The sequence below is a fragment of the Bos javanicus genome, chromosome 15 (assembly GCF_032452875.1).
Source record: "Bos javanicus breed banteng chromosome 15, ARS-OSU_banteng_1.0, whole genome shotgun sequence".
Classification (NCBI taxonomy): Eukaryota; Metazoa; Chordata; class Mammalia; order Artiodactyla; family Bovidae; genus Bos; species Bos javanicus.
This window is the reverse complement of record NC_083882.1, coordinates 65,899,187-65,913,334: the sequence shown is the minus strand read 5'-3', so window position 1 is coordinate 65,913,334 and position 14,148 is coordinate 65,899,187. Positions and strand designations below refer to the sequence as shown.

Here is a 14,148-nt window from a genome sequence, read left to right as displayed (position 1 = left end):
ACTTACATCTCTTATGTCTCCAGCAATGGCAGGCAAATTCTTCACCACTAGTGCCAGAAAATAGTAGATACAAAAACTGAGAAAAGTTCAAGCAGAGAGGCTGAAACCATCATTAAATCCCCAAATACAATAGTAAGGCGAATTAGACTTCTTTTTTCTAGCTATCAAGAAAGCCCAGAAGTGGTCCAAGGAGAAGTACTGACAAGACCTTTTCCTTCACAACATTTGTCTGATGAAGATAAACCTTGTAAACATTTTAAAAATACCATTATTTAAATTCTGCCTTCAATCTCTCCCCCACCCCTCCAATGTTATCTTAATCACTATCATATGCAATCATAACATAATATCAGTACTATTTTCCTTATAGGAATATTTGTCAAAATAAAAAATACAGTTTATTTAGTCTTATAAGCTAAGCAATTGTAAAGGATCTTTTTTATAACTCTTCTTCTGAATTAAAGAAGTTCTAATTATTTTGATATATGGTCATATCCTCCAACAACAAAAGTTAGTAAATGAAGATATGCTAACAACATCCCATTGTTACACACTTGGAATCTTTTCCCACAAAAACTCTTAAGTCAAAACACTTTATAGCTACTTAGAATGAATAGTCAAACATCCAGGGAGCTTGTTAGAAGCCTAGATTTTTACATCAGGCACAGGTCACTTCCTACACTTTACAGTTGAGGTAGCAGATGTCCAAACAATTGTCCGGGGCCTACACTTTCCATCTGTAAATCAGTATTTTCCTCTGTTATTATTATTGGCTGTGTTAATTAGATCAGTGGAAACCAGGAGTATGCATTTTTTAATAGACTTCTTTTAAGAGGACGTGTTCTGATTGAATCTCTAAATCAAAGATCTGAAGGAAAAATAATTCTGATTTTAGGTGCATGTTGCCAGAAGGAAAACAAGTAGGACATTGAGCAGAATCCAGTTGTGTGCCCAGATCCATTGGCCTCTCTATTAAATCAAATGGTGCCAGATTCTGTTCTCCCTAAGGATGGTGACAGAGCATCAGTAGGAAATTTTGACATAATAATGAGGTCCTTTCCCTTAATACTGAAAGGCTTGGCATTCAAGACAACAGAGGCGCAAGAGACGTAACAGTTCACCTGTCACTGCTGCTGTTGTTTGATCCTGAGTCTTGGGCTGTGAATTACCAAACGAAGACCATATCCAATTACATTGCTCCTGAGCTGCTGCATGGTGGTTTGAGTACAAAGTTGAAGAAACCGGATCAATTAGATCATTTAGTGAGGTCTTTCCAGAAAAACTTTACTCTCAGTCCTCTATATAAAATGTATGCATATATTATAGATGAAGATTAGAGAAGATTGAGGCCTGATTTTATCTTTCCAGGCTCCCCAAATCTCTTAGAATCTTAGGACAACAATCAGAAATGCAAATTCAGTATGCTTATCCATACAGTGTTACTCATTCTTCAAAGGAAGCCCCCTGAATACAGGGTCAGAACAAAATCAAGTAGCAACTTAATAAGCCGTGAGGGAAAAGAGATTTTATATCTACTTGATTAGGTGACCCAGCCATGAACTGGAAGACTTCTATGTAGCATTTCATAAAGCTGCTTTCATTCATTTATTTTTGGAGTATCTTTAGAGGTGCTTGCTTGTAACTTTTGGATCTTTTTGTCATTTTACCTGAGGAAGCTTGTAATGACAACTAGCATTTCCAAGTTCCGCCCACATTCATTAATCTCAAGTCAAGCTTTACACTTGAGCAGGAACTTTGCAAAGGGTGTATATTCCAAGTGTTGAAATCAGATAAAGATTTCTCAAGAATCCATTTATCACTTTCTGTCACTTTTAATTCTCATACAGAATGCGTTTTCAGAAAGGAAACAAAAACTTCCCAAGTTAGAGAAATTCTGGATTCTTTTCAAATTAGAGGAAGGATAATTGCCATTTTGCAATTTTGAAATCTCCCACTTGATTCTCAAGTTGGACTTGAGTCCAGACTGTTTCCCTGAAGAATGGCAAAAATCATCAGGATAAACCTCCAAGCCAGTTGAGATTTTTAAAAATCATTTTGAGTCATATACTTCTTTGAAAATCTAATATAAGTTATGGCTGCTCTCCTCAAAAAAGGGAGCCTATACATACATGTTGTGAAAGTGTTGCATATTTTTTTCTGGTGGCTCTTGAATACCTTACAGCTTATCATTGAGCCTACTGGAAGCCCATGAGCTCTAGATTAAAAGCTTTAACTCTATACACATTCAGTGTCAACTCCTTACACAGTATGTTCTGTGCTACAAAGGACACATATGCATAAAAGGGACTAGAGAGATAGGAGCCAATTTCACGCCGGATGTGCCAGCTAAACCTGGGTATCCTCCTGGAAAACCTGCAGACAACCCATGTTTAGCTCAGAAACTTTATTAAAGGTACAGAATTCTGGCCACCCTCTCCCTCTAGTACATCCGGCGGAAACCAACAGGAAGTAAACATACAAGAGCAGGACAGAAATAGGCATTATTTCTGTCTTCTGAAAAAGAGGTGTATGAGAGTTGGAGAAACTGTAAACAGCTCTCGCCTAGCCAGCAGAGTTTTCAATCTTCCCCACACAAGTAGACCATGCTAGACCAAAAATAATAATAAACATATTATTATATTATATGTTATTATACATATAATAAATATACATGTATATGTAATTATACCCAGAAGACAAGGAGATAAGAGTGTTCCAAGGCAAGAGTCTGCTTCCTGAATTAGTTTAAGTTTCTGGATTCCAAACGATTCCAGATCACCAACAGCAAAAAGGCTGACGACATACCTCCAGGAAGGCGCTTCCAAAAACAACATTTATAATAAAAGGCTTGCTGGAAGTCAAACGCTTCCCAGATGGTCGTTCTCACTGGCTCTCCCTATTGCCACCCACCAAGGACCCTTAAGGATGGAATCAACCACACAAGCCAAAGATGCACTTCTTGGTGCTCAGCCAGCCTTCCTCTTGACCTCTGCCCTCCTCATCCATTAGGGAGGTTTTGTTATCACTCCCTCTCGCTAAGTCCCAACTCTCAGTCCAATAGCTATGACGCTTGGGGATTCTCCTCACTCGGCTTCGAAAATACGGTCTGCTCAGGAACTTATCAGTGCCAATGTTCTCGAGTCTGCCACTTGAACAGGCTACGTTCAAGTTTCCACCTGCTTGTTTTCCTTGACACCGTTCTTCGTGTGAGCTGATTTATTCAGCATCGCCACACTGGATCCTGCAACACTCTCGCGACCCTCAGGCTGGCTCTGGACTTACTCTGCTAGACATATAAGTCTCTTCCTACACTATTGAAACTTAGCTAAGTGTTCTGGAAAGAGAAAAGCACAATTCTTCCCTCAACCCAAATGCTAAACTATGTTTTAGTTAAGTAAACATACTTAACCAAATCATTCCCTTGATTTCTGTATAGGAAACAGGCTCCATGAAGGGAGGTCCACCTCTGAGTCCCCAGTAACAAGATCAATGTCTGACTCAGTTCAGTTCAGTCCAGTCGCTCAGACCTCAAATATTGGTTGAATGAAAGATGAGGTTACTAATCCTTACTTTTTCCTCAATATTACCTTCTAATGGTGTTTACCACTGGGTCCCAAGCATTAGACTCGCTTGATACATAGTAGGACTTCAAAAATAGGTTTGCTGACTAAGGCAGGAAAGCTATGGTCCTTAAAGGATGTGCCATGAATGTTTATAAAATGTCCTCATTGCCCTTCCTGAAGCACATGTGAAATACTATTTTCTATAGGCTGTTAGCAGCTTAAATGTTAGTTTCATCTGGTTCCCACAAGATACATTTTGTCTTGATTTTCTTCTTTGGAGGGAAATGGTACTTTAAGACTGCCTTGATCTGCTTCCTGCTGAGACCACTAATTGTTGCTTTTGCTAAAATTGCATTCCCTGAACACCTTCTAAGTGGTTACTTTAGAAAGGCAGGGGACTCAGGAAGGAGCAAGTAACTAGCAGCTCCACCTGCTTGGTTTGCAGAAGCTTCTCTCCAGAAGGGTTGTTCAAACCTGGAAGGATAGGGTGGGGAGGGAGGTAGGAGGGGGATTCAGGATGGAGGGCACATGTGTTATACTTATGCCGATTCATATTAATGTATGGCAAAAAAAATCACAATATTGTAAGGTAATTATCCTCCAATTAAAACAAATAAATTTTAAAAGAAGGACTGTTCACAGGATTACAGACAATACTGCAACGCAGTCTCCAGAGATCTGGGTAATCACGGGAAATTTGAAAATATCTGCCGTTTGAAATGCTTCAAAGAATCTGTGGGGAATGACCGGATCCCAGCTTTATCTGTGCCCCTCCCTCGGCAAGCTGCTAACAGAAATTTAAAACACCATCAAGAAAGTGACCTTACGTTAACTCACAGCGCTCTGACAAATCGCCCTGGCTTCTGAAGAGTAGAAAAGGGCCCCGTCTTGAGCACTGGCAAACCAAGACATTTCTGCCACACTCTCTGGAGACCAGAATTTCACCCCCCCAAGAGCCGCAGCCAGGAGAAAAGATCCACACCATACTAGGAAAGCTGCTCAGGAGGCAGAAGGCCTGTTTGGGTTTGAATAATCCTCCACAGAAGGAACACAGCCAATCTGGAAACCTGTTTTAAAACAAACCGTAGGGGGAAAAGCAAAGAAGGAAGCAGAGAAGACCAGAGGAAGATGTAAACACTTTCCAATGAAAGTGAAACGCCGAGGCCAAACCCCAAAGAAACTGCATGTAGAGCTTGAATAGCTGCACTCCAGCAGTCCCAAAGATGAGTTACCACATAACCAAGCAAGTATGACGAGCCTTCCCCAACCAGCTGGGATATAAAACCCGTAAGTAGATTTAATTTGATCAGATAACTCCTTCAGATACACTCCCTTAGGCCAAAAACAAAGGAATTGTTCAGCAAATCATGAGTGGAGAGTATGACTAATTATTACCCAGTTAACAATATGAATATAAATCAAGTTAAAACCTAAACATATAAAATGAACCTGAAAAAAAAGTAGCAGATGAAATGGTATGCATATTTTATGATCCCAACTTTATGGAAACAATTTTATCCATAAATGGGTAAGAACAAGAAGGGAAATGTGCCAAAATGAAACTAGCTTGTGTTATCAGGTCTCAACTGTCACCATTTCTCTGGGACAAGACAACAAGGGATGTTCTTCTGAAAAATTTCCTGTACGGTACTTCTTAGAGATGGAAAAAAATATTTTTTTTTTTCTGTAAGCGGTAGCAGTCAATGATATAGCACACCGAGAACTGCAGGAGGCCACCTCCCCAGATCATGTCACCACCTTCTAGAGACAGATGCTATCCACACGAGTTCACGTCCCTCAGATAGACCAGAGACATCCCTGGGAACGAACTGCTACTGGAAAGCACAGTGACTCATTCTCCTTACTGGTATCCGAGGTATTCTCTGGCTCGCTGGAGACCCAGGGGCCGTCTTGGTCTGGGGACGGGTGCACAGTTGGGAGGTGCGTGTGGAAGATGCTGTAGCCTCCTGAAGTGCTTCTCTCACTGGGGGAGCCGCTGCTCATCTCATCGTCAGGAGGGCTGCTGGGGCTAACGACGCTGGGGTTGATGTCTTCTGGGTTAGTTCTGTATTCGCCTTTCTTGGTATAACGGGTGCCATCACGGTTTACAATAGCTGGAAGACAGAGGAGCCACTGTCAGAACCTGACAGCTGATGGATTCTGACTACAGGAAAGACGGTGGCTTATCTTATAGTGACTTCAGAGCTATTCTTTTTTTATTAAGCAAAACATCTCTAGTGGGGAAGACAGAGTGGCTGATGCACTAAGACGGTGAACCCTCCCTGCCCACTCACACACTCTGCAAGTGGGAAAGCGGGGGAGAGGGTGTATTTAGATGTCCCCAGGTTTGAATCCCAGCTTTGTGTGGCTCTAGACAAGGTAGGCAACCCTCTGAGCTTCAGTTTCATCATCTGTAAAATGGGAATGAGACTATCTTCTGTTATAAGCGCTATATGATACATTGTATGGAAAGTACTTAGCCTAGTATTCAAAATAGAGCTGGTGCTCAATAAATGATAATTCTCCTGCCTGGTCCCTATCCTTCCTTCTCAAGTACATGTAATATTCGTTGCTATTAATTCCATCTATTTTGAGAAAGTAGGAGACAAAGAGGCAATCAGTCTCATCAGGGAATACAAGACATAACTTCTTTATTAGTACTTCAGTTTATCGAGCTTCACAGATACTGTGTTTTCCACACAGAAGTTTTGTGGAAACTCTTCGTTGTCAGATAATGGTGAGCATTTTTTAGCAATAAAATATTAATTAAGGCATGTACATTTGTTTTAAAAAAAAACAATGCTACTGCACACTTGGATTATAGCATAATGTAAATGTAACTTCTACATGTGCTGGGAAACTCCCCCAAATTTATTGAAATGTTCGCTTCATTGCAGTGGTCTGGAACCATACCTCTGAGGTATGCAAATCCATGAAGAATTAGATTTTCTTTCTAAGTGGAAAATGTTTCCAGTTTCAATGAACCCCCAGTCCTGGCTAACAAAGCAGCATGCTGAAATATTGACAGAGGCGCTGCCATCTGTGAAATTCAACTTGAAATGAGGACACAGGAGTGAATATAAAGATCAAAATCTTTGGTTTAAACAAGAAAATGACTAGAATGACATGAGGAGAAAGAGCGAGAAGGGCTTCCATTCATAGTTCTCTTCTAAATGTGTTGCCTTCAAGTATGAGTCACTCACTGCACAAGTGTGCATTTAGCTGAAATGATTTTCTACTATGTGGCATGGGCAGGACTAAAGATTCCTTCTGTTTATCTATCTTGTCCAAGTGGAACTATTAATCAAATATAAATTTTAAAAAATCCAAAGTCTCCATCACCCTAATAATCTCACAGACGGAGATCTGATCAAGAAATAGGACCGCACTTGAACGGATCTGGATGTGGAGAGAAACATCTGTTGGGACCAAGGAAATGGGGCATTTATTGAGCATCTACTATGGGCCGGGCATGGATCAGATTATCTTTTTTAAGTTTCATGACAAATCTTATATGTTGATTCATTACTCAAACGAGAAAACTGAGGCTCAGATCATCCAGACTGTAAAGAACTTGGATTTCACACCAGGCCCGACGCAGACAGAGCACATCACAGTCGCCGGCCCCCTCTTCCTCCTGTCAGGTACAGGCCAGGGGCAACTTCCTGCCTGTGGGGAGCTGGAACTGCGTGGGCCAGGAATGATTTTCATCCCCCTGTCACCACGAGCACTCCCGTCACCTTGCACATCGAGGGGTCTGGCTTTTAGGAGGCAGAAATCCAGCCTCCTCATCACTGTCATACTTCTCAAAACATGAGGCTCAGAGGCAATCAGATCAAGTTAACAAGTTAACCTGTTTGAAAGTTCTGGCTGAAATACTGTGTTTTCTGCAGTGTCAACTTCTCAGGATAATCAGGAAGAATTTAGGTCGATATAGTGTAAATAACGTTGAAACACATATTAAGAAGTTTGCACTCTTATTATCATTTTTAAATACTCCAATTGAATCAAACAGAAAATTTGGGAGGCCAGAATGTCCCTCCCTCTAACACGTATTAATCCCTGCCTCTGAGAAAGGGAACATGGCTCAGACTCGGAGCCTTCAACAGCTAGAATTTAAGAACATTATTTAATTTTTCTTACATTTATATTTATTTCTAAGGTTACCTTTTACTTATAACCAGAAGTGTTGGCTTTCCATTTGGAGTTATATTAATGCTTTTTAAGTAGAAAATGATGGGTTAAATAAAGGAAAAATATCAGGTAAATGACAGTGCTGTGTCCACAGAGATGCCAACGAATGTGAAAGCACCTCTCAGGTGACTGATGTTTCAGGAGCAATGAAAGCATTGGGGTAAACCATACAGCAATAAAGGGACAGTAAACTGTAGCCCTGTGGTTAGCCTTAGGGAAATCACTGCTATTCCATTCAAATGTGAAACATAAGAAATGCACCTGATCTTTTCCCCAAGAATGGGAAAACTCAGCCAAGGTTAGAAGAGATACATACTTATGGTAATTGGTCCTTCAAAGGCATTGGGCAGGTCCGTGACCGATGTACAGTCTTCTCCAGGTGGAGCTATGAAGTAGAAAAGAAAAAGAGACATGAGAACGCTAAAAAACAGAAGCATAATTGATGTTCGTTTCTCTTTGCTAGGATGACTTTTGCTATAACTTATCCCAGATCATTTTCTTAAACTTGACCAAGTCACCTAGGAACTGCTCTGACCTTGGTGATGCATTTTTTCACTTTTATTTTACTTCATACATCTTTGGAAGGTCCCCACACCAACATATCCATTCATTAACAAATGTATATGCTCTATACCAAGCATTATAGAAGGCTGGTTGATACAATGGTAGTAAGATACACATGGTCTTTCTTTACTGAGGCATACATTAGAAGTTATTTTTTAAATTTGTTATTATAAAATTAACAGGGGAAACACTGCAAAAAATGTTATCTGCAGAAACAACAGAAAAATATAGCTGACAAATGCAATCAAATACTTATCAACATGAACAGCATGAGACTCTAAAGACTATAATAATCCACATAGAACTTACTTGGTAGGAATGTTTTTTTAAAAAACCAATCTTTTGTCTTTTTATTAATCTATTAGTTAATGCATTTAACTAATCCCCTACGTGCCTACTCTGAATAAAATACTTCTAACTGTACAGCTTCTGAGGCTGTCCACCTTTGGTCCAGGTGCCCAGAATATTTTCTGAGGCTTCTGTTTTAGCTTATTATCATCACAGACACTTCTGACTTCCTTTTCTTCTTCCTTCCATTTATCTTCTACTTCCTCCCTTCTTTGGGAATAATGATTTCTGACTGTACGTTGGGCCTACCTGATCACCCATAGATGTTATGAGAGCAGCTCTTTGAAAAGCACTGTCTAAAGCCCTTTGAAAGCAAACTCTGACAGTTTCCCCCTGCCAGCCATCCCTTGAGTACTGTAGGAAGCCTGCAGAATGCTTTAACCAATGGTTCCATTCCTGCCCAAATGCTCTATTCCGTAACTGGACCTTGGTTAACTCTAAAAACTCAGAGAGCTTTGAGCTAGCTTCGCTGTTACAGGAAGGCTGGATTCAGTTGTGTATTACAGTTTTTATACTCGTGTGTGTGTGTGTGTGTGTGTGCGTGCGCACGCGTGCTTTAACTGATGAAATGGAAAACTGACTTCTTAGGTTAGTTTTTCTAGAACTGCTTCTTGGCAAAGAGGACAAAGAAATGGATGGATGGTTGGTAGATGGATGGATGGATGGATGGATAAATGGATGGATGGGTGAACGGATGGATGGATGGAAGGATGGAAGGAAGGATGGATGGACAGAGGGAGGCAGGCAGGCAAACTGCTATTACAAAGAAACCTATTATCACAAGTATTTTAAATGTCCTGCCATAAATCACTGGGTATTTATGACTTGGACAAACACACAAGTCTAATAAAGCAGGGTTTGCTTGCTCCCCAGTTCCTAGGAGCATCTTTTCCCACATATAAAGGGCATGATGCCCTTTACTGGCCTATCCTTTGACATCATAATGGAAACACCTGGCAGCTTTATACACTCAACTAGAGAAAAGCAGGTTTTAAAAATAGCCATTCTTGTAAGGGCTGATTAAAAGATTTCTCAGAAGAGAGATTCTTCAAAGAGAAGTCACCTCCTTGGAAAGGTCATTCCTCATAATCCAATCTAAGCTAGCCCCTCACCACCCCCAACACCCATCACCACTGCAGAGTTGTTCTCTCTCATGTCCTCTTCTGGCTCACCACTAGCTGAAATTGTCTTGTTCATTTTACTTGATGGCTGTGCATAGCACATCTCCTATCCCCTACCCCCTGCCACCTCCATAGAAATACGGAAACTCCACAAGATGAGCAATAACTTTATCTTTCTTGGCCAGAACATTTATGTGTGATGGGGCTAGAGAGGCACTAAAATCTTTGTTGAATGAATGGGGGGGGGAACCCACCAATATAATTTTCTTATAGTCCATTCTTCCAGTAAACATATCTAAGATATTAACTCCCCCCCACAAATGGTCTGCAAATACAAACAAGTCAAGAAACATTCTTATCAAACCTGAATGACAATGCCTAAGAATTAAGGAAAGGAAGTTTTAGACCTATCAGTTCTTTTATTCATTTTAAGCATTAACTCAGCACATATGACGGATCACAGAATAAACAAGGAGCAAAAGATGAACATTTCTGTCTGCTTTTGAGGAATCTGAAGGTCATGGGAGACAATAATAGTATTTCTTTAGACTTATACTGTTTTCAAAAAATTCCCAGTGATTCTCTCATTTGAAAATCAGGACAAACAGCCAACCTGGGAGATCCTGCAAAGTAGATCTATAGGATCTATTTTGGGGACACCACCAGAAACTGACCTGACCCGTGAGATGTTTCTGATTTAACTGTTATGTGACACAGAACCAGAAGAAGGCCTTGGATTATGACTTCAACCAGTCCATTCTGAAGGAGACCAGCCCTGAGATTTCTTTGGAAGGAATGATGCTAAAGCTGAAACTCCAGTACTTTGGCCACCTCATGCGAAGAGTTGACTCATTGGAAAAGACTCTGATGCTGGGAGGGATTGGGGGCAGGAGGAGAAGGGGACGACAGAGAATGAGATGGCTGGATGGCATCACTGACTCGATGGATGTGAGTCTGAGTGAACTCCGGGAGTTGGTGATGGACAGGGAGGCCTGGCGTGCTGCGATTCATGGGGTCGCAAAGAGTCGGACACGACTGAGCGACTGATCTGATCTGATCAGAATGTCAAGGATGGAATAACCTCCCCCAAATTCAAAGACAATTGCAGGTAACAGTAGTGCACTGGAAATTTCCAGGAATAAAGTTGCAAGAGAATGAAGCAGGATGTCAAAACCAATAAGGCAGTTTTGCAAATGATTAGCGCATTTGTTGGAATGGAGTCCCTTCATGCTCCAATTCACCTGAACTTTTATAAAGAATATCAAATCTGGCAGGCATACTAAGATGGATGGTGACCCAAATGTGCAATACATTCGTGTTCCCATGTCAGATACAGGGCCTCACTGAACAGCCTTTCATTCTGTTTAATGAGCATCACACTGCTGAAAGAATCAAGCCTGTGGAGTTTCCTTGAACTGAAGGATTTGTTAGAAAGACTCTGAGGTGAGCCTCCTGATACATTGCATCTCATAAACCTTGCCTCTACTACACCAAAATAGCCAAGAGAGATGTTAATTATTCAGTCTAGCCAATCACTCAGTGACAGATGGACAGACAGCTTCCTGAGTCCCCAGTGCATGCTTGTTGAATAAATGAGTGAATAAATAAACAGATGAATGTAGAATCTTCCCCTAAATTTCTCCTTTCCAAACAGAAATGGGCATTTTACTGAAAGTAAACTTCAAAAATGAACTAATTCAGGTCAGTTTTTTGTATTAACACAGAAGTCACCAGTGCTGGGCCTGACCACTGAGAAAAGAGGCAATAAACACCATCAACCCTTTTCGGGGTCTGCCGTATTTTCATTTGTCAACCACAGGCCATGTTTTATAAAAAATACTGCTGACACTTTAAGCTTATAGAAGGCATCTGCTAAGATGGGGCTGGCTTTGGTCCCTGTGGCCAGTTTTCAAGGAGGATCACATCAGTGGGCACTGACCACCTGCTGAGCAGTCTCAGGCTAAGATGGATTCAAGGATCTTTTCCAAAGTGATCCCTGGCACAGAGCAGAAGGTTATCAAGATCTGTCACCCACTTAACACCCCCATCATCATCCAACTCTAATCCAAGACATTTAGAATGTATTTCTCCTTCGATAAACATTCTTCCCTAGCTCCTTTATTTTTCATCTCATGACTTCGACAAGATTAACTCTGGAGACAAGAAAGATGGCCTCTGGTTCCTTCTCACTCTACTCTGCCCAGCACAATACTGAATGTGTGTCACTGATCACTAAATACTCTTCTTTAAAACATATAGAAAATTGATAAAAAGCACTCTAACATATTGAGTAAATTTGCATATGAGAAAATGAAACCCAACGCTTTGAACTTTACTGCTTTACTGCAGCTACTTTGGCACGCAATTCCCTCCAGGACTTCTCAAACTTTTCAATGGAACTAACTTCCCCAAAGTAGAGGAAGGTTCATCAGTACTGTTCACTCCCTTCTCTGAAGATGAGCCCAACCGTATAGGCAAAAAGAAAGACAGGGAGAAAAGTCTCAGTGGTAACTGGCCTGTGCGTGCCTGCTAAGTCGCTTTAGTCATGTCCGACTCTTTGTGACCCTATAGACTGCAGACCCTATAGTCCTGCAGACCAGGCTCCTCTGTCCATGGAATTCTCCAGGCAAGAACACTGGAGTGGGTTGCCGTGCCCTCCTCCAGGGGATCTTCCCCACCCAGGGATCGAACCTGCATCTCTTATGTCTCCTTGCCATTGTCAGCACATGCCCTGATGCCCCCACGAACCCGGCTGTGCACTGCTGTCCACCACGCCGTGGCTTCCTTCCCTCGCTCCCATCAGGGCTTTCCCACGCCCACCTCCTCATGGGCTCTCTCTCTGATGATCTTCTCAGAAAAAAAAAAGCGCCCCTAGCACTCTGTAGTCCCTTGCTCTGCTTTCTTTTTTACAACACTTGTCACTGTCTGACTTCATCAAAGTGGTTTCATATGTATTTGCTTACTGTTGGCCTCTCCAACATAGCAGGTAAGCACCCTGGAGACAGGACTCTTTTTTACTACTGATGAAATATGCAGCAAGCATCTGTTATGTGAATGGAGGCTGCATGAATCCCCACTGAAGCTGAGACTGTCAGCCATGCTGCCGAAGGCTGGCCTGCCAAAAGCCACTCAGGACTTAAAGCTGACCCACTTGGGACCAACCTGAGGCATTGAAGCAGTACGTGTCATACTGGGAGGTGTTGGATGTGAGGATGTACACCCCCGTGTTGTTCGCAGCACAGATGGAATTGGGGTGGATCCGGGGAATCACCACATGCCCTTCTATGAACCCGTACCTGCAAAAGAAAACCAGAGGTCACCCACCTGCAACAGTGTAATTAGGGACTTCATAAAATCCCACCCAAGGACGTTTCTGCAGTACAAAACTTCTTTCCTGGGCATGTCAGTTTTCAACAACGGAGTTATACAAAAGCCAAAAACAGCAGCAGAGGGACAGTGAAGGGGCCAACAAGACTGATGGAGACAAAGTGATTTTCTTGGCGCTCTATAAAACCTTTTTTAAAAAATCGATCCATTGCCAATGAAATCTGTGACCAACAATCAGTTTGAATGAGCAGAGGGAAGCCAAAGTCATAGATAAAATGACCCCGTATTTACCATGTGAGATCCACTCTGGCCCACCATTACGTTCCTATTTGCCAGAAAATACGGAAAACTACTGGCTCCCCTCAGATGGGAACTAGGTGGCTTTTCATCTCAGTTCATAAATCGCAAACCCATATCCTTCCCATATCTATCCTCCTCTTCTTTCCTGGTCTCACCTTTTTCTGCGATTCCCTCATTCCCGACTTCATTGCTCTAAACATGTAAAAGTCGGTCAGTCGTGTCTGATTCTCTGAGACCCCATGGACTGTAACCCACCAGGCTCCTCTGTCCATGGAATTCTCCAAGCAAAAATACTGGAGTGGGTTGCCATTTCCTTCTCCAGGGGATTTTCCCAACCCAGGAATTGAACCTGGGTCTGCTGCATTGCAGGCAGATTCTTCACCAACTGGGCTACCTTATTAATATATGCCAGATACAATGCCTCTTGTCCCATAAACATCTCAGGCATGATTCCACTGCCAGTGGAAGTAAATTGATAGTCATTAAAATGTGAGTACTAATGATTAATGGGCTTCCCTCATAGCTCAGTTGGTAAAGAATCCACCTGCAATGCAGGAGACCCTAGTTCAATTCCTGAGTTAGGAAGATCTGTTGGAGAAGGGATAGGCTACCCACTCCAGTATTCTTGGGCTTCCCTGGTGGCTCAGCTGGTAAAGAATTTGCTTGCAATGTGGGAGACCTGGGTTCGATCCCTGGGTTGGGAAGCTCCCCTGGAGAAGGGAAAGGCTACC

At 41.9% G+C, this 14,148-nt stretch overlaps 1 protein-coding gene across 14 annotated transcripts in view; it reads right to left on the bottom strand.

Moving 5' to 3' along the window:
• Positions 1–14,148, bottom strand: part of CD44 (CD44 molecule (Indian blood group)) — an 88,571-nt gene that overhangs the window by 34,842 nt on the left and 39,581 nt on the right. For all 14 annotated transcript variants that reach the window (XM_061381125.1, XM_061381132.1, XM_061381130.1 and 11 more), the window contains exons 3-5: positions 12,953–13,086; positions 8,074–8,142; positions 5,429–5,677 (exon numbers count right to left, since the gene is read on the bottom strand). In XM_061381125.1, the coding sequence (XP_061237109.1) occupies positions 5,429–5,677; positions 8,074–8,142; positions 12,953–13,086 (452 nt within the window). The remainder of the gene's footprint in view (positions 1–5,428; positions 5,678–8,073; positions 8,143–12,952; positions 13,087–14,148) is intronic.